Genomic DNA, 25751 nt, shown 5'->3' on the forward strand with positions numbered 1-25751 from the left:
AAATAGAAGATACACCAGAGAAAACGTGATAGTTTTTGAAAAGTTCAGCAAAAATGTTAAACTGTAGCTAGAATGGTCAGGAAAAACAAAAGCTATAAATCGCCTGTTTCAGAAATCAAAGAGCATCACTACAGATCCAACAGGCATTAAAAGGATAGTAACAGAATCCATTAAGTATGAAGGATTTTGTGCTAATAAATTCTGTCTTAGGTGAAATGGATGAATTTCATGAAAGACACAGATTAACAAAACCGACACAGAAGAGAAAGAAAATCTGGATAGTTTATATCTCATAAAGAAATTGAACTCCCCAGTTTTTCCCTTACAAAGAAAAATTCCAAGCCCAGATATCTTTGCTGATGAATTCTAGGGAACATTTAAGAAAGAAATGATACCAATCCTTATACAAACTCTTTCAGAAAATAAGAGGAAGGGGGAACATTTCCCATCCCATTCTAAGAGGCTAACTTTATCCTGAAAATCAAAGTCAAAGACTCTGCAAGGGGAGGAAAAAGAGAATCTGCAGGACAAGATCCCTCATGAACCTAAGTATAAAAAACATTTTTTTAATATTTAAAAAAATTTTTTGGCTGTGCCTCACAGGATGGAGATTCTTAGTTCTGTGATCAGGGATCAAACCTATGCCCCTTGCAGTGGAAGTTTGAAGTCTTAACCATGGACCACCAGGTTAGTCCCATTAGGCTTAAGAGTTCTTAACAAAATATTAGCAAATGAAGCCCAACAGTATAGAGAGAGGATAGAGTATTATGATCAAGTAAGGCTTATCTTGGGAATGCAAGGCTTAATGTGAAAATCAATCAACATAATCCATTGCATTAGCAGAATAAAGGAAAAAACTTATTTGGTTATTTCAATATATGCATAAAAAGTATTTGACAGAATTTGGCACTGGTTTCATGACAAACTGATTCAGCAAACTGCAAATAGAAGAGAACATTCTCAAGCTCATAAAAGGCATCTAAGAAAAACTTACCGTTAACATTATAGTTGAAATGGCGAGAGACTAAACACTTTCCCCAGAAGACTGAAAACAAGGCAAAAATGTTCACTCTCACCATTTCTTTCAACATTGTACTGGAAGTCATAGTCAGTGCAGAAAGCTAGAAAAGAATAAAATGGCATGCAGCCTGGCAAAGAAGGAAAAAAATCTCCCCACAGACAACATGATTATCTACATAGAAGATAATGAGGGACTTCCCTGGTGGTCCAGTGGGTAAGACTGTGCTCCCAGCACAAGGGGCCCGGGTTTGATCCCTGGTCAGGGAACTAGATCACACATGCTGCAACTAAGAGTTTGAATGCCACAACAAAAGATAGAAGATCCTGCTTGCCACATCTGAGACCCAGTGCAGCCAAATGAATGAATGAAGAAAGAAAGAAAGAAAAAGAAAAGAAAATCATGAGGTCTTCAAAAAAGTCACTGGAACTAATAATAATGTGTTTTAGCAAGGTTCCAAGATATTATATCAATACCCCCAAATCAGCTGCATTTCTGTCAAATAGTAACTAATAGTTGGAAATTGAAATTAAAAAAAAAAAATACTACTATGACATACTAGCTATGACATCAAAATTCTAGAATATTTGGGAATGAATGTAACAACATATATGCTAGACCTGTGCACAAAAACTATAAAACATTACAGAGAAAGACCTAAATAAATGGAGAATTATACTATGCTTATGGTGTAGAAGATGTTAATTCTATCCAAATGTTAATTCTGTAGATCCAGTTGATCTATAGATACAGTGCAATATCCCAGTCAAAAATCACTTTTTTTTTGGAAATTGATAAGTTGATTTTAACATTTATATGGAAATGCAAAGAGTCTAGCTAAAACAATTTTGAAACAGCTACATGGTTCATTTCAAGGTTTAATATAAAGCCACAATAATCTAGACGGTGGTATTGGTGTAAATATAGCCCTGTATATTGATGAAACAGAATATGGAGTTCAGAAATAGACCCCCATATATATGATCAATTGATTTTGGACAGAGAAACCAGATAGTTCAGTGGAGAAGGGACTGTCTTTTCAACAAATGGTACTGGACCCACTGGCTTTCCTTTCAGGAAAAACAAAAATAAAATCAAAACCTCGCTCTTATTTTACACTAAACAAAAAAAAAAATTTCTGATCTTCTATATAAAAGACAGAACTATAAAACTTACAGATGAAAACATAGGAGAAGGTGTTCATGAGCTCTTATACAAACCACAAATAGCACAAATCATTAAACAATTGATATATTGAGGTTCATTAAAATAAAAACTTCTTTGATAGACATTATTGAGAAAATAAAAAGACAAGCCACAAATTAGTTGAAAAGGTTTATGGTACATGTATTTGAGAGAGACCTGTATCTGGAATACATAAAGAACTGTAAAAACTCAACCATGAGAAGACAACTTAGAGTGGCCGAATGATTAAATAGATGCTTAACAAAGAAGATAGATGAATAGCAAAATAGAAAGACACATGAAAGATGCCTGCGTGTTCGTGAGAATGTGGAGTAACTGGAATGCTCTTACATTGCGGTTGGAAAGCAAGTAGTACAGCTACTTTAGAAAATAGTATGGCCATTTTTAATAACTTTAAATACACACATAGCATTGTTGTTGTTTTAGTCACTGTGTCTGACTCTTGTAACCCCACGGACTGTAGCCCATCAGGCTTCTCTGTCCAAGGGATTTCCCAGGCAAGAGTACTGGAGTGGGTTGCCATTTCCTGCTCAAGGGGATCTTCCCCACCCAGTGATGAAACCCGTGTCTCCTGCTTGGCAGGTGGATTCTTTACCACTGAGCCACCAGGGAAGCATGCTGCTGCTGCTGCTGCAGCTAAGTCGCCTCAGTCGTGTCCGACTCTGTGCGACCCCATAGACAGCAGCCCACCAGGCTCCCCCGTCCCTGGGATTCTCCAGACAAGAATACTGGAGTGGGTTGCCATTTCCTTCTCCAATGCTTGAAAGTGAAAAGTGAAAGTGAAGCCCCTCAGTCGTGTCCAACTCCTAGCAACCCCATGGACTGCAGCCTACCAGGCCCCTCCCATCCATGGGATTTTCCAGACAGGAGTACCGGAGTGGGTTGCCATTGCCTTCTCCGACCAGGGAAGCATACAGCCCACCAATTCTGCTATATATCTACCTAGGAGGAATGAAAACATGTGTCCACACCAGGATGTGCAATGAATGGTCAGAGTTTTATTCATGGTATCCGAAACCTAGAAACAGCCCAGAGAGATGTTCATCCAAGGGTGAATGGGCCAATTTAGGGACATACACTTAGTGTGTTACTGCTTGCCAGTAAAGAACATGCTCTCAGTATAACGTGAATAAGTCACTGGTTAAAAGAAAGATAAGCCCAAAAGAGTACATAGTTTATAATTTTGTGATGTTCTCAGAGTGAACTATAGTGAGAGAAAGCAGATCTGGACTTGCTGGAGAGAGACAAAGGATGGGCTGGACAGAGCTTCAGAGTGATGGAAATGTCCTATGAGGGGATGGGAGTTGTTAGTTGCACAAACATACATTTGTCAAATGCTTCAAATTATAATCTGAAATGGGTGCATTTTACTGTATGTAAATTGCACCTCATTGAAGTTGATTTAAATGTTTTTAAATGCATAATATTGGGTGAAAAATAAAAAATGCAATACTTTTTTTGTAAACACCAATATATAATATAGTTTGCAAGTTTGCACATATACTTAAAATATGGAAGGGCATACATTAAATAGATGTTGGTGGGTGCCTGTGGAGTTTGAGACAGGTTGGGGAAGTAGGTAAGAAAACAGCAATACAAAAGAGGTGTCCACCTGTGATGATTTGTTCTACTGATACGAACTGTAAACAGCTTTCTGGACATCTGACATCTTAGAAAGTTCTCATATATGTATTGGACTAGGAAGACCACCCTTTGCAAGATTCCAGGATTTTAACATCATGTCTCCTTTTCTTTCTTTTAAATATCAGATATCAGTGTTAAAATGTTGTCCCAAGGCTCAATGTAATCAATAATGGTAAAAAGCTAAGACATAATATTTGCAGAATTACTGTCTAAATACTGGCAAATTTGACCAAATTTTAGGGGACTTCCCTTGTGGTCCAGTGGTTGAGACTTCGCTTTGCAATACAGGAGGTGCAGGCTCAATCCCTGGTGGGGGAGCTAAGATCCCACATGCCTCGGAGCTAAAAAACCAAAACATAGAAGCAATATTGTAACAAATTCAATAAAGAATTTAAAAAACGGTCCACATCAAAAAAAATTCTTTTGAAAAAATTTTAAGCACATAAGGCCTTTTGAAAATCATCTTATTTCCCTAAGGAAAAGTATTAAGTAAATTTTTCTTTGAAGGGCAAGTTGCCTTTTTATTTTTGTTCACATTGGGGCTTAGTTCAGTTCAGTTCAGCTGGTCAGCCATATCTGACTCTTTGCGACCTCATGGACTGCAGCATGCCAGGCTTCCCTGTCCATCACCAACTCCTGGAGCTTGCTCAAACTCATGTGCATCGAGTTGGTGATGCCATCGAACCATCTTATACTCTGTCGTCCATGCCATCCAACCATTTTATATCCTCTGTCAAACTCTTCTCCTGCTTTCAGTCTTTCCCAGCATTAGGGTCTTTTCCAGTGAGTCAGTTCTTCACATCAGGTGGCCAAAGTATTGGAGCTTCAGCTTCAGCATCAGTCCTTCAAGTGAATATTCAGGACTGATTTCCTTTAGGATTGACTGGTTTGATCTCCTTACAGGCCAAGGGACTCTCAAGATCTCCAACACCACAGTTCAAAAGCATGAATTCTTCGGTGCTCAGCTTTCTTTATGGTCCAACTCTCACATCCATACTGGCTCATATTCTCCCTTCTTCTACAGTGTTTACCTAACAAGAGTATGTGGAATGTGTTATCTCAAACGGATCTCATTAGGCAGTTCAGTGAGTCCAAGAGTCTTTTGTGAGAATTTGAACAAGTCAGTATGTAATGTGTGTGGAGGACTCGATGGGAGCAAGTGTGAACAGAATATTCTTTTAACATAACAGCAGTGTTCAGGAGAGAATAAAGATTATATGCAGTTCAGCTCACAGTGGGGCTCTTACAGCCACCGAGTTATTAATATAATTCCAGGAAATCAACTTTGGGTGAAATCATGCTCATAAAATAACATTCTACCCCCTCCAGCCTCCCTCCCTCTGGTCCTCCTCATGATCAGCAGCCAATGGGAACAAAGTCATTTGTCCTCCGCTGCTTTGATACCATCATCACTATGTTCCAAATTAGTTTTAATCCCTGTTTGAAACCATACCTGCAGAGCAACTGAAATATATCCCTTTTTATAAAACAATTACTCGTTAACTATTTATTTGCTTATTTGTATCTTATTGTTAAACTTCTGGGCATTTTAACCAGTACTTTGACTTACCTGATTTGTGTGCCTAAGGATACAAAATTAGTAACATTAAATCCCATTGTTTCAAAGATGGTTAGTGTATACAGCGGCATGCTTATCAGCACACCTTCATGACCCTTATGGAAATATAAAAAGCAATACCTTGGTGCTGAACTAGGCAACATATTGCATGAACCAATTTCATTCTCATTTTACTTGTGCTGAGATGAAATTGATGGTTCCTCTTAAATAGCACCATGTTTTGAATAACAGAACCATGTGATCACGTAAAACCCCTGCAGATAGTAGCACAGTGACCCCATCATTGTCTCTGTGTGTGTGTTATTGACTCAGTTGTGTCCAACTCCTTGCGACCCCATGGACTGTAGCCCGCCAGGCTCCTCTGTCCAAGGAATTCTCCAGGCAAGAATATTGGAGTGGATTGCCCTTCTCTTCTCCAGGGAATCTTCTCAACCCAGGGATTGAAACTGGGTCTCCCACACTGCAGACAGATTCTTTACCACTGCACTACCTGGGAGGCCCATCAGTGTCTAACATGGTATAAATGAAGCCATGAGATGTCAGCTTCTTCTTTGTGTTTCTAACTTCTTGTCATTTGCTCCCTAATGTCCACACACTTCACTCTGAATGTTTAAACTGGATGTGGAGGCCATGTGAAGGTGCTGAGACTGGGCATTAAGCCTCTCTCTAGTATTAACTGCTGTCACCAAGGTCATCAGAACAGCTCTTCGCTTATCCTGAGATTGCATGGACCTGTGGAAATAACTTGTTTTGTAGATGTATTCTGTTCGGTCAGCCTTACAAGTACTTAAATTGTAAAGATTTGTGAGACGCAAGTCCCCATCTGCTGAAGAGACACACCTCTTCTCCACCTCTTAGGGCTAGAGAAGAGGATGAGACTCCTCTGCTCACTGTGGAGGCAGCCAGCATCTTCCTGGGGGGTGGGGATCATAACGTCTGACTCAAAGGAGGAGGAGGAGGCTGCACCTGAGTTGATGGTCGCTGCTGGTCTCTATGGTAGCAGAGCATCCCATGTGCCAGGGGCCCTGAGGACTGAGGGAAGATGGGTGACTGAAAAGCAGTGGAGTATGGAGTCATGGATTGCAGCTGGAAGGTGGACTGTTCCATAGGACCTTGTTCCAGAGGTGTGGTGCCAGGTCGGGGATCCCGTCTCCAAAGCCAGTGAGACAGGTTGATCTCTCCCTTGCAGGAGCACGATGGCTGATTCGGGAGACATGTACGTGGATCAGAATAGAGTTGGGTGCTGCTGGAAATGGGCATCCGGAGGCACAGAGCACTCCCGGGGTGGGCAAGACCTGGAGGTGGCTGTAGCAGTGGCCCTCAAGTGAGTGTGGGCAAACTCAGGACACCTGGGCATTCCCAGCTAGCCTCTCCCTAGCCCTACCCACTGCCCAAGTGGAGAGCAGCAGGGTTTGCAGAGGTGACTCAAAGGCTTTTCAGGGCCTTCCGATGCCTTCTTCCTACTGAAAAAAAGGGGAGGTGGAGGTGGAGTGGGATGGAGGCTTTCCAGGTAGAGGAGATGTGAGGGCCTGGAGGGAAGGAAGAGAGTAGAGCGGACTCGGTCAGGTGGGGAGGGTGGGGTTCTTGCTGACTCGGGGAGGGTCAGTTGTTGTCGCTTTGTTTTAGGCTCAGGAGGCTTCTGCAGTTGTGTGAGATGAGACAAGCTCCTCCTGAAGGAGTTGTTTCACTGGAGTCCATCACCAGCGTTTCAGTGCAGTTGAGGTTGCTCGAAGAGGATGTGCTGGGTTCTTCAAGTCCAAATGTAGCAGGAAAGTTGGCCAGAGGGAGTGAGGGGAGAGGGCAGCCAGACCCCCACACCCTCCGGCAACCCTTCAGGATTGATGATTGGGAGAGGCCTTGAAGTTAGTTAAGAAGTCCTCGGTCACCCAAGGCAGTTCTAGAGCCGCTGGAGTAACAGCCAGAAGGCACGGGGCTACCTTGAGAAAGGGAAGGGCACACAGGCATGAACTGTGTTAAGGAAGCGAGGGGCAGAGGGGCTAAGGATCAGATGCTCTTTTCAGGGGAAGATATATCACTTAGGAAATGGATGTTGGCTTTAAGTTAGTTGCTGTTTTAATGTTCCTGTTGTGTTTAATAGGCAAACATTTGTAGACTAGAAGGTAGATATCTTTCAGAGAGGAAACAATTGAGAGTTCAGAGGCTGAATGTTACCCTCCCACAGCCACTGACCTGACACCTAAACCAGAACCCATGAGTACAAGTAGGTTAACTCAATGAACACCCCCGTGGAGTGATTTCCAAGCTTCCTACCTGGCTTGAGAGTCCAAGGACAGATTGTGTATCAGGCATGTTAAAGAACACAATTTACATCTAAAAGGTAATTGGAAAATCAACCTGAATTCACTCATTTGCTGCCAGAATTCCAGGAATTGGCTCAGTTTCTCAGCAGGGCTCCTCCATCCTTGGGAAATGTTTTTCTGGTGGCTTTAATACTGTGAGAACCCAGAGAAGCCGATGGAATGTCTGGGCTTCCTTCCCTACACCTGACCCAGAGTTGCCAGGCTTGGTCTGCCATGGGAAACCTGCCCTGGCCTGGTGCCTCTGCCTGTTCCCCACACAGTCCTCAGACCAGCAATGTTATTGTGTCCACCTGCTGCTAAGTTAATGGGCACAGACTTACAGTTCATAAAGCAGCTGGAATAGCGGGTGCTTATCATGGTATACTTAACTGATATTTATCTCATAAGAATTAAAATCATGTCAGTGCTATTAATGTTTGGAAGCGTATTTGGGTGTTTCCTTTTCCTTGGTGTGATTGGAGATATGAGTGCAGAAAAACACATAGGGAGAGCTTAGGTGTTAGAAAGGACAGAGAGAGGATGGGGCTGGTTGTACAAAGTTGGTCCAACTTTAAATAGGAGACCTAAAAACCAGGAAGATTTAAATCCTAAGGAAGACAACTGCATAGGCTGTAGACCAAGGAAAGCTATGACAAACCTAGACAGTGTATTAAGAAGCAGAGACATCATTTTGCCAACAAAAATGCACATAGTCAGAGCTATGGTTTTTCCAGTAGCCATGTATGAATGTGAGAGTTGGACCATAAAGAAGGCTGAGAGCCAAAGATGCTTTTGAATTGTGGTGCTGAAGAAGACTCTTGAGAGTCCCTTGGACTGTGAGGAAATCAACTCTGAATGTTCATCGGAAGGACTGATGCTGAAGCGGAAGCTCCGATACTTTGGCCACCTGATGCAAAGAGCCAACTCTTTGGAAAAGACCCTCATGCTGAAAGATCAAAGCAGGAGAACGGGGCAGCAGAGGATGAGATAGGTAGATAGCATGACCTATTCAGTGGATATGAATTTGAGCAAACTCCGGAAGATAGTGAAGGATCGGGGAGCCTGGTGTGCCATGGTCCATGGAGTCGCAAAGAGTCAGACACAACTTAGCAACTGAACAACAACAAGGCCAAGCTGGCATGTCAGCTGGGGTCCAGGCGGGCAGGAGTGCTGAGTCACTCAGTCATGTACGACTCTCTGCAGCCCCAGGCTCTTCTGTCCGTGGGACTTTCCAGTCAAGAATACTGGAACAGGTTGCCATTTCCTACTCCAGGAGATCTTCCTGACCCAGGGATTGAGCCCGTCTCTTGCATCTCCTGCATTGACAGGTGGATTCTTTCTTACTAGCACCACCTAGGAAGCCCGGGAAGGAGACTTGGCTCTAGTATTTCCTGCAAGGCTGTCGGCCTTTATTGAAGAGCACAGGTTGAACTAAAACCAGACCTGAGACGTGCACACCTCTCATTTGTTTGCTGTTGAAGCTACTTCTCTGTTGCCTCTATTTTACCTGTTACGCAGGGATGTACAGACACTTCAGTCAGTTCTCTCCAGAGTCAGTGGCTGTACCACTCACCCTACCTGGGGGCTCCCACTCCGCCTGTGGCCAAGGAGTCTCTCTATAAGCTTTCATCTTATACTTGCTCCCTCTCTTCTTTCCGCTTTCCCTGATCGAGTTTGAGACGATGCATTGAATTGTCAGGAGGAGTGCAAGGTACATTATTTGGGAGTTTGGGTCTAGTGGCCTTAGCCCCCGTGGGAATGCTGTGGCACATGTCTGTACACTTGGCCTTGTCATTGGGTGATTTCAGAACCTTCTGATCCTCAGCTTTCTCCCACATGAAATAGGAATAGTAATAATAATAGCCAATATATAAGCTGTCTGACCACAGAAGTTACTTCATTAATGACTTGGTCCTGATCTTAATCTTCCTTGAACCCCTGGAGACACTGCTGAGCAGATTGAGGTTAGAGGGATGTGGAAGGGGGGTTGCTCAGGGTTGCCTAGACATCTCTCATCACATAGTCTCAGCTCAGCTCACAGCTTCAGTCCTAAAATACCAAACCTTTGCCTCTTTTCCATGTTGTGTTCTCCTCCCAGGAATCATTTAGGAGTTAAACCTAGGGACTGAGTCAGAGAATTCAGGATTTTTTAACAGTAAGAACCTTCCAGGTTTAAAACACCTGGGGCTTATTCCAAAGAGGCTCTGTGGTGGCCATTTTTAAGCATGGGTTTTGTCATGCACTTGGCGGGTGGGAAGTGGGCTGCAGCTGAGAAGTGTGGGTTCTCTCTTGGGTTGGAGCATGGCCTCACCGATGATGGGAATCCAGTGACAGGGTCTGAACTGACCAGGCATGCACAACACCATTGTCTGAATTTCTAACCCAGCGCCTGGCTCTCCAGGGCAGGGAGTCGTCTGTTGGTTACAGAGGCAGGAAGAGAAATGAATGTCTGCGTTACTCCAGTAAAGCGTCTGTAACGCGCTGGAGGGGTTTGTTTGTATCTTTTGATCGTGGAAGGAGTGTGACACTGCATGGTTCATCTTGGTCTCCAGTCCTGCTTAAAATTCCTTCCAGCCGATTTCTCCTCTCACTTGTATCTGGAGAAGAATCAGGGCTTGGCTCGGGGCCACCAGACGTGCCGGGACTTCAGAGTTCTGCAGTGACATCAGCTTCAGTTCTCTGTAATGGGGACTGACTGGTTCTAAAATGATCCACGCAGGTCGCCATGTAGCTCACAAGTACTGCTGCTCTCAGCGTATCATGGGCCTGTGTTTTTAAATAGGGTCAGCTCTCTTGAAGTTGTCGCTTGAATGATAGGTGGTACGGAATTCAGCACCGCCCTCCTCATCACTGGGGTAGGGGTGGCCTCTGTTCACCTCGATTTTCTTCATCCTTGTGCACACGGGCGTAAACTGACCCTTAGAGTGAACTTTCAGATGTAGACAGAAGATCAGGGGTCAAGGACGTAGCTTCTTACTACAGAAAGAGCCCATCAGGCGGCAAGAAAAAGATAATAATGAATATGATGGAAGGGTGTAACTTAAGTGGTGTTTTGCTCTTTAATTTAAAATAATCATTTAATTTTACATAAATTTAACTTTCTGGGTCTGCTATGGGGCCATCCTACATCCTACATAAGGACAGATGAGAGCCCAGCTGCTCTGTATGAGAGTAAACAGGTGTGTTTACTGGCAAACACTCCCTTCAGTCATTCAGCCCTGTTTTCCTTTTATATTAATATAAATACTAGAGAGCCACATTCCCAGGGGACGGCAGGCTCCGCCACTGCCTCTCAGCCTTTCCTCAGCTCTGCTGGCTCATGAAGACGCCTGCTAAATCAGAACTATGCAGTGGGGCTCACGGAGGGGTTATTGAGTGAGAGGATTGGGGTTCTTTGTGTTCCATTCAAAATGCCTGTCCTCTGTGGTCACACCTTCTTGACTGCCAGCTCCCCCAGTTAGGTTTGTGTGCATTCACTCCTTGGCTTTGTCTGTAGCCAGTGTAAATACAGTCTTTGTTTTCAGCTTATCAGGTAAAATTACACCTTAAGATCTGAATTAGGCTGAGGAGGCTGGAACATGTGAGGCTGTCCCAAACAAGCAGAATTCTAACTTTACCCAGTGAATTCCATGGAAACAGGCCCCAGAAAGTTTGGAAGAAATGTATGGAAGCTTGTTGTGTGCTTTGTCTTTTTCCTGTGGCTTGTGGTTGGGGGTCATGAGCATCACCTGTATGGAAGAGAGCTGCCCTTTAAAGAGAGAGGGTTGCTTTCTGCTTTTGCCAGTCAGCTCAGGGGCTTCACTGCTAATGACCATGGGGATGAGCTGGGCTGGGAGGGGCTGGGAGCCACTCTACATCTTGACTTTCTTCAAAAATAGAAACAAACTGCTCAAGTTTTGAGAAATTAGATCGTTCCTTGGAACGTTTTCCTGACTGACTCATAGACAGGATCACCTGCTTTGACCCTCACTTTCCCTCTTCACTTACTTTTCATTACAGGGCAATTTTCAGCCATTCGACACAACAGTCAAGAAAATAATAAAGCAAACTCCCTTGTACTCGTAACCCTAAATCTTATAATTGTTACTTGCTCTATCATTTTCTTTTTATGGCTGTTTTTAGTAAATTACAGACATTATACTATCTACCCATCAATACTTAAATACGCATTTTTAAAAAGACTTTTCTTCTTGTGACTACAATTGTCTTGACCTTTTCATCTCTTCTGAACCAAAATGAAAGCACCCTTGTGGAGTTAGCACTGTTCCCTTGAAAGTTCCCTCTGCTTTCACCGGGCAGATACTTAAGGAACCCCTGGGATATCCTTGAGTCTCTGGCCCTCAGAACAAGACAGATGGGGTCAGCTCATTCTGTCCTTTGGCAGGAAACTCAGATGAGGTGGTAGTGTGCGTTTCTCTGTCTAATGAAATAATTAGTTTTCCCTTTAGCTGGCTTGCCTCTGAAGCTGACAGCAGCTCAGACAGCTGACTCCTGAACCTCATTTGTGTCTTGTCCTGGTTACTGGCCTAGAAGCTCCTGAGGAGAATTCTGTACATTTAAAAGTGATAGTTATTTAAAGGTTATAAATTAGAAAAGTCTCTTCTGCTTTTTTCCCCCTAATAATACACATGGCATACTTTTACATTTAGCTTCAAATACCAGATAATTGACACACTATTTCATGTAGGTTTTTTGTTTGTTTTTTTAACCTACTAGATTAAATGAAATGTCAAGGAACTTGCTTGTCTTATTTTAATAGCGTACTGCCACTCTGGGCTGTTTCCCAAAACTCCCTAAAAGCCTGACATCTCTGGCAGTGCACTTTCATGTTCAGAAGGACTTGGTTAAAATAGTCTGATCTGTGAAGCTTCCTCGGCATTACCATCCGTGGAAACCCCAGTGCCAGCCCCTGAGAAGGACGTGGCCATGCTCAGTGCAGCCTCTGCACAGAACGCAGCTACTGAGAACTGCAGAAAGCAGGCAGCACTTTGGGGACTGAAATGAAAAACTTTGAGTAACACTCAGAGTGGGGATCCAGCCCCGCGGGTCCTTCCCTGCCCTGGGTCTCACAGCTCTGAGCCAGGTGCAGGCTGAACCTGCACAGGGAGGGCTGAGAGCGCCTTTCTTGCTGGAGGACAGGGTCACCTGTGTGGGAGAGAGCGAAAGGCACTGCACCTCCACGGAGCACCAGCCTGGGGGCGCTCTGAATCGCTTTGTTCAAGATTCTTTGTAGAACTCAGTCTCTAGCCCCCTTCCCTCCTGAGGTCAGAGGTTGGAGGTCAACATGTGGCTGGAAGTTCCCATCTGTTATCCAGTGTTTGGTCTTTCTGGTGACTGGCTCCCACCCTGAATCACCTCATCAGCCTAAACTCAGTTGTGGTCAAAGGGGGCGCCAGAAAGGAGACAGCATGAGCTTTGTATCCTCAATGAAGTTACAGAAAAATGGTGTCTGGAAAAAAATGAATAAATATGGAGATTGATAAAACATTACATCCAGATGCAAAGAGAACCAGCAAAGAGAAAGAAAAAGTTTAAGAAATCAAATTTAGTTCTAAACTTTGTGACCTTAAAATTGGTCAGAAGTAGAAGTACAGGAAACAGAAAGCAGTAAAAAAAAAAAAGTGAGAAGCAAGAAATATAAAATGGTGAAGATTCAACATGCAGATAATTATCCTTAAAATATGGACTAGAACACTTGGTAACAGATCAGTGTGTTAACATAAGCCATATTTCAGTAAGTATAAATTTTCTCTTTTTCCTCATAAAGTTACCATGATTGAGGTACCAAACCTGACAAATGCAGTGTGTATACACATGTACACATGTGCGTAGACAGACAGTGCAGATGAATTCAAAATGAAATATTAGCACTTAGCATCCTGCAGTATAATAAGAGAACAAAAAACTTTGGCCAAGTGAGAATCATTCCAGGACTGTTCTGATGACTTTCTGTTAGGCTGCCTATTAATATAATTCATCATCTTAATGGGTGAGAGGAGAATAGTTACTTGATAAAATTAAAAATGAATTTTAATAAAACCTTATAATAAAAATAGAAGAATACTTCCTTTTACATAAGAGAAATTTTCTTTTCAACTAGCGGCTATCATCCTGCACTAATGCTTCGATACTGTGTTTCATTAATGTAATTAGAACAAAGGGGGGATGTATACTAAGTGTGATTCATTTAACAACTTCTGGAAATGCCGGTCAACATACTAACTAGGTGCAAAAACAAAGTGAAGGTATGCATATTGTAAAGAGAGGCAAATTTGCATTATTTATATCTGGTCTGAATTTTAACTTTACACAATAAAAACCATTGGAAAATTATTAGCATGAACATTCAGCAAAGTGACTGATTACTAAGTGAACATAGATCAATATCATAAACCATAAAAGTTCAGGCTACCTCTGGGGAGGGGATGGTAGCAGATACCATGGTGGGGACACATGGAACCTTTTAGATTTTGTAATGTGCTATTTCTTAATCTGGGTGGTGCTTACATTTACTTTATTAGTCCTTAAACTCACATTTGTATCTTATATACTCTTCATATATGATATACTTCACAATTTCCTTAAAACTGTTACCCTTTTTACATATTGAAAATAGCAAGGAAATTTGGGGAAGGAAGATAAATCTGATTCACAGTAGCAACAGTAACAATGATACAACATAAACGAACTCAGAGTGTATTGGACTTTTGTATAGAAAATTCCATAAAACTTTACTGATTAATAGGAAAGGATGTTTGAATAAATGAAGGAATTGACCACATTATTATTATATGGTGAGAGCCAGAAGATTAAGGATATAAATTCTCCATAAATTAAATCATAAACTTGACATATAGATAAAGTGATTTTAAAGGTCAAGTAGAAGGATAAACGTTTGAGAATACCCATAGAAATTTTTTTTTTTTAAATAAGATTTGTGAAAGGAAACTGCTAGTTATTAAAATACATTTTGAAGGTTCAGGTAGAAAAAGAGCAGACATTCGAGTCAATGGAACAGAGTACAGTTCCAGAAACAGAATCTATTTAAGAATTTATCATTTGGAAAAAAAGTGAATTACTCAATATTCTTTGGGACACAGGGCTAACCATTTGAAATTTTTCTAATCCTTACCTCTTACCATGATAAAATAAATTCCAAATATACTGAGGTTTTAAATGTGAAAAAGAAAACACAAAAGTACTGGAAAAATTATTAGGAGAATTAAAAAGCTATAAAGGAAGTGATAGGCTTTATTTAATACTAATTCTAAGTTTTGTATGGCAAAGAAAGCAAAAAACAAAACTTTTAAAAAATTATGAATTGGGGGAAATTGTGTAATACATAACAAAGCCACTGTCAGTTTTGTTAATGTATAAAACACTTTAAAATTAATAAGACAAGAAGGGCATAAACAGTCAACAAGCCAAAGAAAAATACAAAGAACCGGAAAAATTATTCACTGGCATTTAACCTCAATAATAATCAAAGCAATTCCAATGATGTGTCATTTCTCACCTATCAGTAGGACAGAGGGTTATTTTTCTTTTATGTTGATAAACACAGTATTTTCCAGAAGTTAAAAAGTGGATATATTCAGCTTTGATGTGACAGTAAATGATACTTTCCTCTGGAGAGCCATCAGACAATGGCTGGTCATTCAATAGGTGTACCCATTCATCAGGCAGTTTCATTGCTACAAGTACATCTTGAGGACAGCACACTCATGTTCATGAGAAACAATGTTCTGTGCATCAGCTTTTATATTGTCCATGATATACAAAGGTAAGTTACAGAACAGCACATATAAACTACAGTCTTTTCATATAATGGAATACCAGTCAGCAGGGGAGCAGAGTAAATTCATGAAACCAGCAAAAGCATGGATAAATACCTAAAGCATCATGCTGACTGGAAGAGGTCTTATACAAAAGTACATACTCAATGAGTCCTTGTATATGAAACTCTAGAACTGAGGAGTAAAAATCAGTGGAAAAATCAGAGCAGTATTTGCCCCTGGGGGCAATGGGAGGAAGTAGGAATTGGCTGAGAAAGGGCGAAAGAAAATTCCCTGGATTGTTGGTAGTAGTCCCTTTAGGAGCTTGGGTACACGGGCACATGCATTTGTGAAAACCCAATGAATGAACAGTTAAAGATGTGTGCACATCATTATATGTAAAATTACGTCAAAAGATAAGAAACAATGAGCAAATACTGAACGTTGGTTTGTGTGCTGAAGAATTTAAAGGGAAGTAAGTATACCACTTCCTCTGTCTCATGAAAAAGGAGATGCACTGATGGATGGAGAAGCAGAAATGTGGTAAAGCAAATGTAATCAAATGCTGATGGTGGAGCCTAGGTGGTGGGATCCAGGTGCTTAACTCTAAAATTCTTTCAACTTTGTTGAACGTTAGAAAATACTGGGGGTGAGGGGAAAGCTGTAGTGTGTATGGCAAATTCTCTTATGGTAAGAAACAAAAGCTGAACAAAACCCAAGTGTAGATATTGGTTGTACACGTGTGCTGGGCACAGTCTGGATGCAGAGGGGCAGTCGGAAGTAGGATTGGGCTGCAGGACCAACTCCACTTTTCCATCATCTGTATTGTTTGGGCTATTCCAGGGACTGATTTTATTTTATCCCAGCACAAAATAAATCAGCATGGTTCAGTTTTCTGTAAGAGGTAGATACGAAAGTGTTAATAGTTATCTTAGATGTGGGGGTAATTTTTACTTGTAATTTTCTGTACTTTTAATTTTTGTGATAAATGTTTGGGATTTTTCTAATTGGAAAAAAATTTAGTATATTTCCATTCTCAGAAACAAATAGCATCCAGCAGTCATATGACAGTTTACAAAGTTACAGAGTTGAGTTTTCTTTTTAGCATCCATTAATTTGTTCTTCATAAAAATCTTGAAGCCAATCACTTGCAAGAGTGACAGGAAAAAAAGATATATGACATATTAGGAATCAATCTTATACCATATTCACTTGTTGACACATTTATGGAGTATCAGAACTATATGTTAGGGCGCCCTTCTAAGTACTGGCAACACACTGATGAACAAAATAGAAGAAGTCCTTGTCCTCAGCGAGCTTATCTTCTATGATAAAGACAAGCAGTCAGAAATATATAATAAGGTAGCAAGAAATGCTGTTTATAAAAAGCACGGTACACGAGTAGAGAATGAAGGTGCTGTTTTCTTAGGCTGGTCAGGGAAGGTAGAAGAAATCCGAGTAAAACAAAAGGGTAAACCTTCCAGTTATCTGGGGCAAGAGGGAGCAACCTGTGCAAAGGCCCTGAGGTGGGGCTGTGCCTGGCAGATGGAAGGAGGAGAAAGTGTGTCAGGGTGACTGGAACTGGATAAGCAGAGTGAGAATGAGTAAGTGAAGTCAGAACAGTGACTGGAAGCCCAGGGCAGGGCCTTGGGAGGCTAGGCAAGCACCCTGCATTTCATCCTGCATGGCAAGATGCTTCTGGAGGGTCAAGAGGAAATGATTTATCCCCATATTTCCTCATAAAAGGCTCGCTCTGGCTGCCTGGTAGAGAATTCCTGGGAGAGAAGTAGGGAGCACAGGCAAAATAGGAAGCAGAGAGACTATTCTGGAAAATGTGGGGGATGCTGGGGCCTGGTCTGGGGCTGTGTCCTCAAGGAGGTGAAGCACATTAGGCAGCGTCAGGAGACCTAATGGTTGTCACAATTGGGATGGGGGTGCTGCTGACATCTCATGGGTAGAGGCTAGGATGCCACCCCCACAGCAAAGAAAGATCTGGCCCCAGTGTCCTTAGTGCCGACTGAGAAACCCTGGCCTGGAGGGTCAGCAGGCAGGTGGTGAGCAGTGGTCAGGTGCTGTGTAACTTCCCCGCAGTTCAGAGAGGGCGAGTCGGACAGAGAGGAGTCAAGAGTGGCCCAGCCTGTTGATGAGCTCCAGCAACCAGCACAAAGTAGTCAGCACTAAATGACTGCCAGCTGTTGTGTTTATTGTTATAATTACGAATATCCAGCTTTGTGGAATTGTCAAGCCATTTTTATTGTCTCTGATTTTGCCTGATGTAGTTCTGGTGCAAAGGGAATGAATACAGGCTGATGTACAGTTTTGTGGACTATCAGTCACTGGTTCATCCATGCTGCTCATACCATATTGTGCATATTTTAAAGTTGCATAGTGTCCCTATTTTTAATTTCCTTAACTTTATATTTCCAGCAGATTTATGATAATACTTATTTCCCAGTTAATAAGTTATTTTTATAAAGTCTAAATAAAAAATGTGGTCAACAATGAATCTAGTTTTATTAACTATTTTTCTCTTGATTTTAGGTTAGAATACTTTCCATTGTGAATGAGACACTGAGAAAGTCTGGATTCTGCTAACTTCCTCTGGTTTAGCTGTTCTTGTAGATGGTTTAATTGACCTTGTGGTCTCTCAGCTATAGGATTGGTCATCTTTGACTTTCCTAGTTTGCGGGGTGCAGCTCTGTATCCTGAACCATGGTTGTAACTCAGGCCGCACCCCACAGTGGAAAGCCCCAGGTGTTCATAGCCCCCTAATGTGGCACTGGCTCTCCCTCTCTGTGTGCACATCTTCTGGGGAGCAGGTATGGAAACCTCTGCTCAGTGCCCTTCAGCTCTTATGTCCCTGGGGCTCCTTGGGGTCTGGTCCCATGCCTGTGCCGTGCCCAGGCCAGCCCAGGATCCCAGGAGAGCTTGCTCGCTGAATTTGGCTCCTTCCTAAGACTTCCCCCGAAGCTCTGGGGTTCTGACCTCCTTCCAGTTGAGCTGTGTCCCTGATGCTTTGTGAATTAGGGAGCATGTGTGGGAAAAACTGGTTGAGGTGGACCTTGTGTGGTTACTCTTGTTGTAAGGGTCATACCTTCCCTTTCTGCCTGTATTTGTTTGCTCTTTGATGCTTTCAAGTGGTTGCTTTTTATATTTTATCCAGAGCTTACTGTTGTTATTGACAAAAGGATTAGTCTGGTACAGACTATTCTGTCATTATAGGAATGCCGAGGTCCAATCAGTAAGCGTGTTACAGAGAAAAAAAAAACGACAGAGCAGTCCTGTTTGCATAGGCCTCAGAATTGGACTGGAAAGTGCATTTCCTGTAGACCGTTTCCATCCACGGAAAGATCCTGATTCACATGGAGCCACTGTCAGAACTGCCTGTGGACGGTTGTAGTGATGTGTGGGAGCGGGCGGGCAGAGCTCACCGACAGGGAAGGAAACAGGAGGATTTGTCCAGATGGACTGACTGGCCCGGTGGAGCATCTGGGCAGCCCAGCCACTTGTCCCCGAGGGAGACAGGCTCTGTCTCATTCGTGTTTCTGCTGCTTTGTAAATGGAGAGCACCGGCCAGCTCGGTCACAGCCAGGAATGTAACTTCCTCTGTGGCTGAGCAAAGTGTTGCTTGCTGAGGCCGTGAGCCTGGCAGGGCTGGGTGCTCAGGGTTCCCCCATCCCAGCTGGAGGGCCACATGTCAGGAGCCAGTTGCACACCAGATGCTGTCGTCTTGGCCTTGTCTGTTGTCTTCCAATCTCTGGATCTCTATCTCCTTGTCGTTCTCCCTCGTCCTGTACACCTCTCACTCCATGTGCCCTGAATGTGGCCTGGTCCTTGTATTCATCCCCTCCCATGAGCACACTGACTTTCTCCAACCTTCCTCCACGTCTCACATCCATCTAGTGATGCGGAAATGGGTTTTGTGGGTGTATTTGCTCTGTGCCTGCTGCTCTTTTCATAGAGGGGGTTATTTGTTCTTAATTTTTAAAGCAGATGAATTAAATGTTTTACATTTCTCCTATGACCAATGCTAAGTTGCTTTTTCACTCTTCATGACCATTGATTCTGTCCTGCCGCATGCCAATAGCCCTGATAGGAAGGAAGAGATGGTCTTCGACCTCCTGTCAGTGCACACAAATTAGATGACGCCTGGCCAGTCCCCCAGTCCCAGTTCCCACCCCACCCCCACCCCGCCCAGCCCTCCAGGATGGCTCTGCAGCAAAGATTACGTCTCACAGCTCCTATGATTTTGTGATAATTAAAATGATAAAATTGAATTCACTTTTCTTTGTCTTCTCCCACAAATTTCTTTTGTGTGCCTGGGGGTGGTTCACTGATCCTTCCATCACTCTCTCCAGGTTTACTTGCTTAAGAAGGAAAAATGGAAAAGTGGAGCCTGTTCCATCATCTGGGTGGAAGCTTTCTGTCCGTGACTCACGAGGACCCACCCCGAGCCCCCCACAGTGGGGCTCTGCCTCACCACCCGCAGACTTGTTTCTCTCCTTCCACTGAAGACCTCCAGTTGCAGCCCAGTGTTCCTGCCCCTTTGAGAGGCTGCAGGGAGATTTTCTTCATAAACCTAAGAGCTGACAGAATTAAGAAAATCTGGGTTTACCTTTTCACTGTGGCGATCCCCATGGCCCCCTTCCTCCCGTTGCTTTTTCTCTGGGACTGTTGTATTCTCCCGTCACATATCCCGTTGCTGGGATTCACTGTCTTCTCTTTCTCTGCAGGTTCTGCATGCAGAAATGCGTTAGTCTGGTGCCTGGAGTCACACTGGATTTGATAGAAAAGTAAGTCAGATTTTTACGCTACTGTGGCTTCTGGTGTGAAGGGGAGTCTCCATTTTTCACTCTCGGTTCTCAGAAGTACTTCTTGTCAGCACAGATGTTTCCCTTTCATGTGTTCTTTTGTTCTCTGATTAAGGCCTTGTTTGTGATTGTTACATAGGACAAGCTAAATTTGAGCCATATTAAAAGGAAAAGAGTACAAGCTAAATCCTTTTGAACATTTAAAAATACTCTTGACACTGAACCAAAGCAAAAACGAATATATCGTTACACATACAGACCAGTCACTGCACATAGAGATCACTCTGCTCCTCAACTGCAACAGTCAGATCATAGCTTAGCATCTTCCCCATGTTCCTCAACTTTCCCTTTCACGCTCTGCAACCTTCCATTCCCCCTACTCAGGGGGGAATGTAAACCCAGTTTTATGTTCTATCTAAGGCAGGTGTGGTGGTCCCGGCAAGAGGGGTCCTTCATGATGTGCGGTGGTTGCTTGGCCTCTGCTTGTCCTTCCAGGTCCTGGGGCCTGCTTGTCTGCTCCTGTCATGAGCCTCTTTGGGTCAGTACACCATCTCACAGCTCTAAACTTGACCTGCATTTTATGTTTATTTGTTTGCATGTTCATTTCATTCATCCCGATTCACCTAGGTAGTTCCTAACGCTTCTGCTGTGAACCCCATTTCTTCTAGAATTAACACACAAACTGTTCCCTAAGTCTTGATGTACACAATCGTGTGGTAAAGCAGAAAGACCTGATTTTAATTATTAACCTCAGGTAGAAAAAGCAAATCTTCTAGGTTTCTCTCCTGGAAGACAACTTGCCTGTGTGTCAGGGGAAATGCACAAGAATATTATGCCTGAACACCTGCCGTAAGGGCACTGTGGAATCAATCACATGCATTCCCCACGGGAGAATACAGAGTGTGGTGGCTACACTTGCATCAACAGGGAGTGGCCTGTTGTTAAGAGACTGACATGACACCCACCATGGGCTGCCGAACAGTGCATATCTCTGTGTGTGAATACATATCAACAAGACATGAAATAAAATATTTGCACTCCACTCTGGGTAGGAAAGTGGAACTTGGAGCAAGAAGCAGGGAGGAGCAATGATAAGGAACTGATTTTTTTCCATCTTGTTTTTTTATAAGAATATAGATATGTAAAATATAGGTACAAATAAATTGAAAAGAAAGAACCAACAAAATATAATTAGGATACCTGCAAACAATTCATTGAGTATAATTCCTTTCATTAAATTTTGGATGAATGTCTAAGGAAATCATGTGACTGGCCACTGCGTTTACTTCAGGATGCTTTTGTCCACAAGCAAAATGGGATATTGTGACAAGAAAGAATTAGCGTGACATTGATCAGTGCCAGCAGGACAAACAGGAAGGCCTGTGGTCCTTCTGCTTAGAGTGGGTCTTAGTTTCCACTGACCCGCAGTTGAGGAGATTTCAAAGTCATTGCTGGAAAGGCAGTGCTGCCGAGGCTGGGTGCAGGGAGGCGCTGATAGATGGGCCCTGCAGGCTGAGAGGGAGGCAGCGGGAGTTAAGGTTGGGATTGGTACCAGCAGAGTGGTGTTCGGGGCGCTGGCTGTACTGGCTCGGCCAGGGCAGGGACCACAGACCTCACTGTGTCATGGTCACAGGGCTCAGGGAGGGTTCAGGTCTGGCTCTCTCCTCCCAGTGTGTAGTTCAGAGTGCATCCGTGCTTCTTTTCAAAGTCGTGCTGCTCTGGGCAGGTGCAGCTGCTGATTTTCTCCACATCGGAGCTCTGGTGCTCTCAGGGTTACATGGTGGGGAGAGCGCGTTGGTGGTCTTGTGTCCCTGTTCCCGTCTTTGCTGGGTGGCCCGTGCTCCAGGGGTCAGTGTGGTCAGGAAGCAGGGGGCTGGGCAGCTGGGTGCTGAGTGCTCTGTTAATCAGCCTCCACGATTGCCCTGTCCTGGTCACACTCACACAACTCACTTCTAGAGACAGAGGACCTGATCAGGGTCCCTCCTCTCAGGGGAACTGCTCTTCCCTGTTCTAAGCCAGCTTCACCTCCAGTAAGGACTAAGACCGAGAAAACCATTTACAAGTGCTGGACAAACAAGGCAGCCATTGAGAAACAAACATCACATGGAGAGAAGCTGAAAAATAAGAAAGGGTTGGATCAGCCTGGTCATCTGGCCTGTTTGGTCCAGTTCCCTGACGAGATTTCAGAGTTTGGAAGCTGTTCTGTTAGAGCTCGTTCACCAGCGCTGCTGTGCTCTGTCTGTGGGTCTTTACTTCTCCCCCATTTCTGAGTGCCAGAGCCTCCATCGCCTGTACCACAGATCACCATAGACATGTAATTCTCAGATAAACCATTGAAGCTGTGATAGAGTTACCTTCTTTCCTAGCGAGGTGACTTCTGGTGGCCTGTTCAGACAGTTCTGAACCTGGTGGTGTCAGGCCAGCCTGGTAGCCAGGTGTCTGGACATCTCTCTGTAGCCTTTCCTATACACAGGCCCTCGCTCTTCCAGACTTTGGTGTCTGAACAGCCAGCTCTCATCTTGTCACATTCTCAGACTTAAAGTGTGCACAGCATTTGACACCCTAAGCATGATCCACAAAAGAAAAAAATTGGCAAATTGAACTTCATCAAAATTTAAAATGTTTACTCTCTGGAAGACACTGCTAAGAGAGAGAAAAGACAAGCTGCAGACTTGGGGGAAAATATTTGCGAATCATATAGCTGACAAAGGACTTCTATCCAGAATATATGAAGATATCTCGAAACTCACTAAAACAAAAAAATGTACAAGAAATATTTTACCGGAGAGGGTTTGAGGTTGGGGAGAAACCTTTACTCACAACTTAAACTGGCTAATGAGGATTGAAAAATAGAAGCAGACGACTCCTATATATGATAAGATTTTAGTATTTTTTTTTATCAAGTGCAATTTTCGTAAATCACGACTTCAGTTTGTAGCCGCCCGTGTTCCCAAAAAAACACCCAGTGTTGACTCAACCCTCCCCAGTGCTAAGTGACTTTCTCAGCTGGTGAGTGTGACTTCTGGTGGCCCTTTGAAGGTTGGCTTACAGTGTCCTCTTCTCCGTCAACCCCTCTCCTGTCCCAGGCAGTGCTACAACGTTGGTGAAATGTGAAAAATTGGGTGTCTGTGTGTCTTGATTTAAAAAGAAAAACATCATTAATAGCACTCTGAGTGGGAATGGGGGCAGGGAAAGGGGATGGTGGAAAGACTACAGACAGACAGGCATGGCCAGCCTCACCCTCAGGAGTCATACTCACTGGGCGCACACCTCTCACCCTGCATTTGTCACCATCTTCCAGGGCGGACTGAGGCTCTTTGGGCATCAGCTCACCCCCACAAATACTTCTGTTCTCTCACCACTTTCCTGAAACTGCACTGAGAATAATGGTTAATACTACTTAGCATTTCTGAAGCCATTGGATTTCTGATAAAGACTGGGGTGGGAGGGGATGGTTCACAGGGAGAGTGTCTTTCATACACTAGCCCCAGCCACCATTGGGTGAATGCCTCCACACAACTTTTGGAAAATTGTGTAAACAAGTCTAATAGTGCAGTTTAAAAAGAGATCATTCCCATACCAGACAAGTTTGCATTTTAGAAAAGCTTGTTGTCCAGATTAATTGGGACAGGCTACGAGCATCCAAAATGAACCACACTTGCTTCCCAAATGGAGCTTCACCTGAGTGGCTTGTGATGGTGGTGACAAAAAATGAGTAAGAATAAGGTATTTTAGAAACCTCAGAACCTCTTTGTTGTGAATAACTTTTCAAGGTACAACGGTTTGGGTCTGAGTCATTGTTCTCGGAATACAACTTAGCAAACATACAGTTCAGGTGAGACCCATACATGTCATCATTTCCAATAGGAAGAGCTATGTGGCTACTCCCCTTGTAGCCTGGCTGCAGTTAGGGTGAATGTGCGGGGTTGAATTATGTTTATTTTTTATGCCAGGACAAGCTACAGGCTTTAGTTATATGGCACTAGAAAAAAATCCAGATGTATAGCTCCGCAGGATTCCCAGCCAGTACCACTGTGAGATCTGTTTCTGAGTAGATACAAGTTCTTAATTTCTGTAGCTTTCTTGGAGAGATTTTCCATTTAAAATGCTATTCTGGGGGCTTCCCTGGTGGCTCAGTGGTAAAGAATCCGCCTACCAATACAGGATACACAGGTTCAATCCCTGATCTGGGAAGACCCCATGTGCCTTGGAGAAATTACGCCTGTGTGCTGAAACTGCTGAGCCAACGTGCCACAACTACAGAAGTCCTAGCACCTGGAGCCTGTGCTGTGCAACAAGAGAAGCCACCGCAACTAGAAAGTAACCCCCATTTGCTGCAACTAGAGAAAAGCCCAGACAGCAATGAAGACCCAGCTCAGCCATAAATAAATATTTTTTAATGTTATTCTGTTGTTTTAATTTTTAGACTTTCCCCCCAACTATCCTTACAGTCCATAAGAAGAAACATTGTCAAGAAGTAGGTGTGACCTTGAAGTTACAAGGTTAGAAAGAAACACAGAACGTCTGTGTTCAGTAGTCTTCTAGGCTGCCAAGGTTTCTGTACTCAGAGAACCTTCCTGGGGAAGATGTCTCATTATTTTCACCTATCATCATTTTCTGGAGACTTCCGGTCAAAATACGCAGCTCTTGGATGCAGCAGGCTCTCGGCGTCTGCATCTCTGGGGCTGTGTTTGGTCTCCACTCTTATGTGCTAGGGCCACTTGGGGTTCCGTCAGGATCATAACTCATTGTGATGTTTATCTGCCCGTGGATGAAGCAGGTTCGTGCGGGAGCTATCCTGTGCAGTGATTCCTTGCTCACTGTGCTGAGTGCTTGCACCGCTGCCACAGGCCAGGCTGTCCAAAACTGCTTTACCCCTTGCCTCCATTTCATTTGCAGTGTCCTCCTTGGATGGCCATTCTTGCCGTATCAAGCACACTTTGTCCACTGGATACCCATCCTCTGCACAAGCCCTCCTGCCTTTGGGACGAGGCCCGTGACTTACCTAAAGAGGTGCAAGGGACGTCCAACAGGGTGTCGTGGGCACTTCTTCCCAAGAGGCTCACCCTGCCCTCTGAGCTGGTGGAGCCTTTAGGGGATGAAGTGAGAACCTCATGAGGACTTCCAGTGCATCTCGTTTGTGGGTCTAGGTTAATTGGCAGGCTGTAACTCGTGCTTAGTTACAATTATAGGATCTAACAGAAATTGGCTTTTTTGCTCAATTCCTTGGTCCTGTTTCATTTATTCTTCAGCAGCTCATTATTGCTAATGAAATCCTAAGCACTGTCGATTGGTGGGGGAGAAGACGAAACTCCATCAACAAGGAAGCACCTAAAAAGGCATTGCTGTGGGGAGAGTGTTTCCTGCGTGGAAGGTGGGATAAACCCGTGTTGGGGCTCCTGGAGACACGTCAGCGGA

General features: G+C 43.5%; 1 protein-coding gene across 2 annotated transcripts in view; it reads left to right on the forward strand.

Annotated features, from left to right (window-relative positions):
* Window positions 1-25751, forward strand: part of RPTOR (regulatory associated protein of MTOR complex 1) — a 310827-nt gene that overhangs the window by 163579 nt on the left and 121497 nt on the right. For both annotated transcript variants that reach the window (XM_020875726.2, XM_020875727.2), the window contains exon 7: window positions 20256-20315. In XM_020875726.2, coding sequence (XP_020731385.1) covers window positions 20256-20315 — 60 coding nt within the window. The remainder of the gene's footprint in view (window positions 1-20255; window positions 20316-25751) is intronic.

Source organism: Odocoileus virginianus, chromosome 17, assembly GCF_023699985.2.
Source record: "Odocoileus virginianus isolate 20LAN1187 ecotype Illinois chromosome 17, Ovbor_1.2, whole genome shotgun sequence".
Taxonomy (NCBI): domain Eukaryota; kingdom Metazoa; phylum Chordata; class Mammalia; order Artiodactyla; family Cervidae; genus Odocoileus; species Odocoileus virginianus.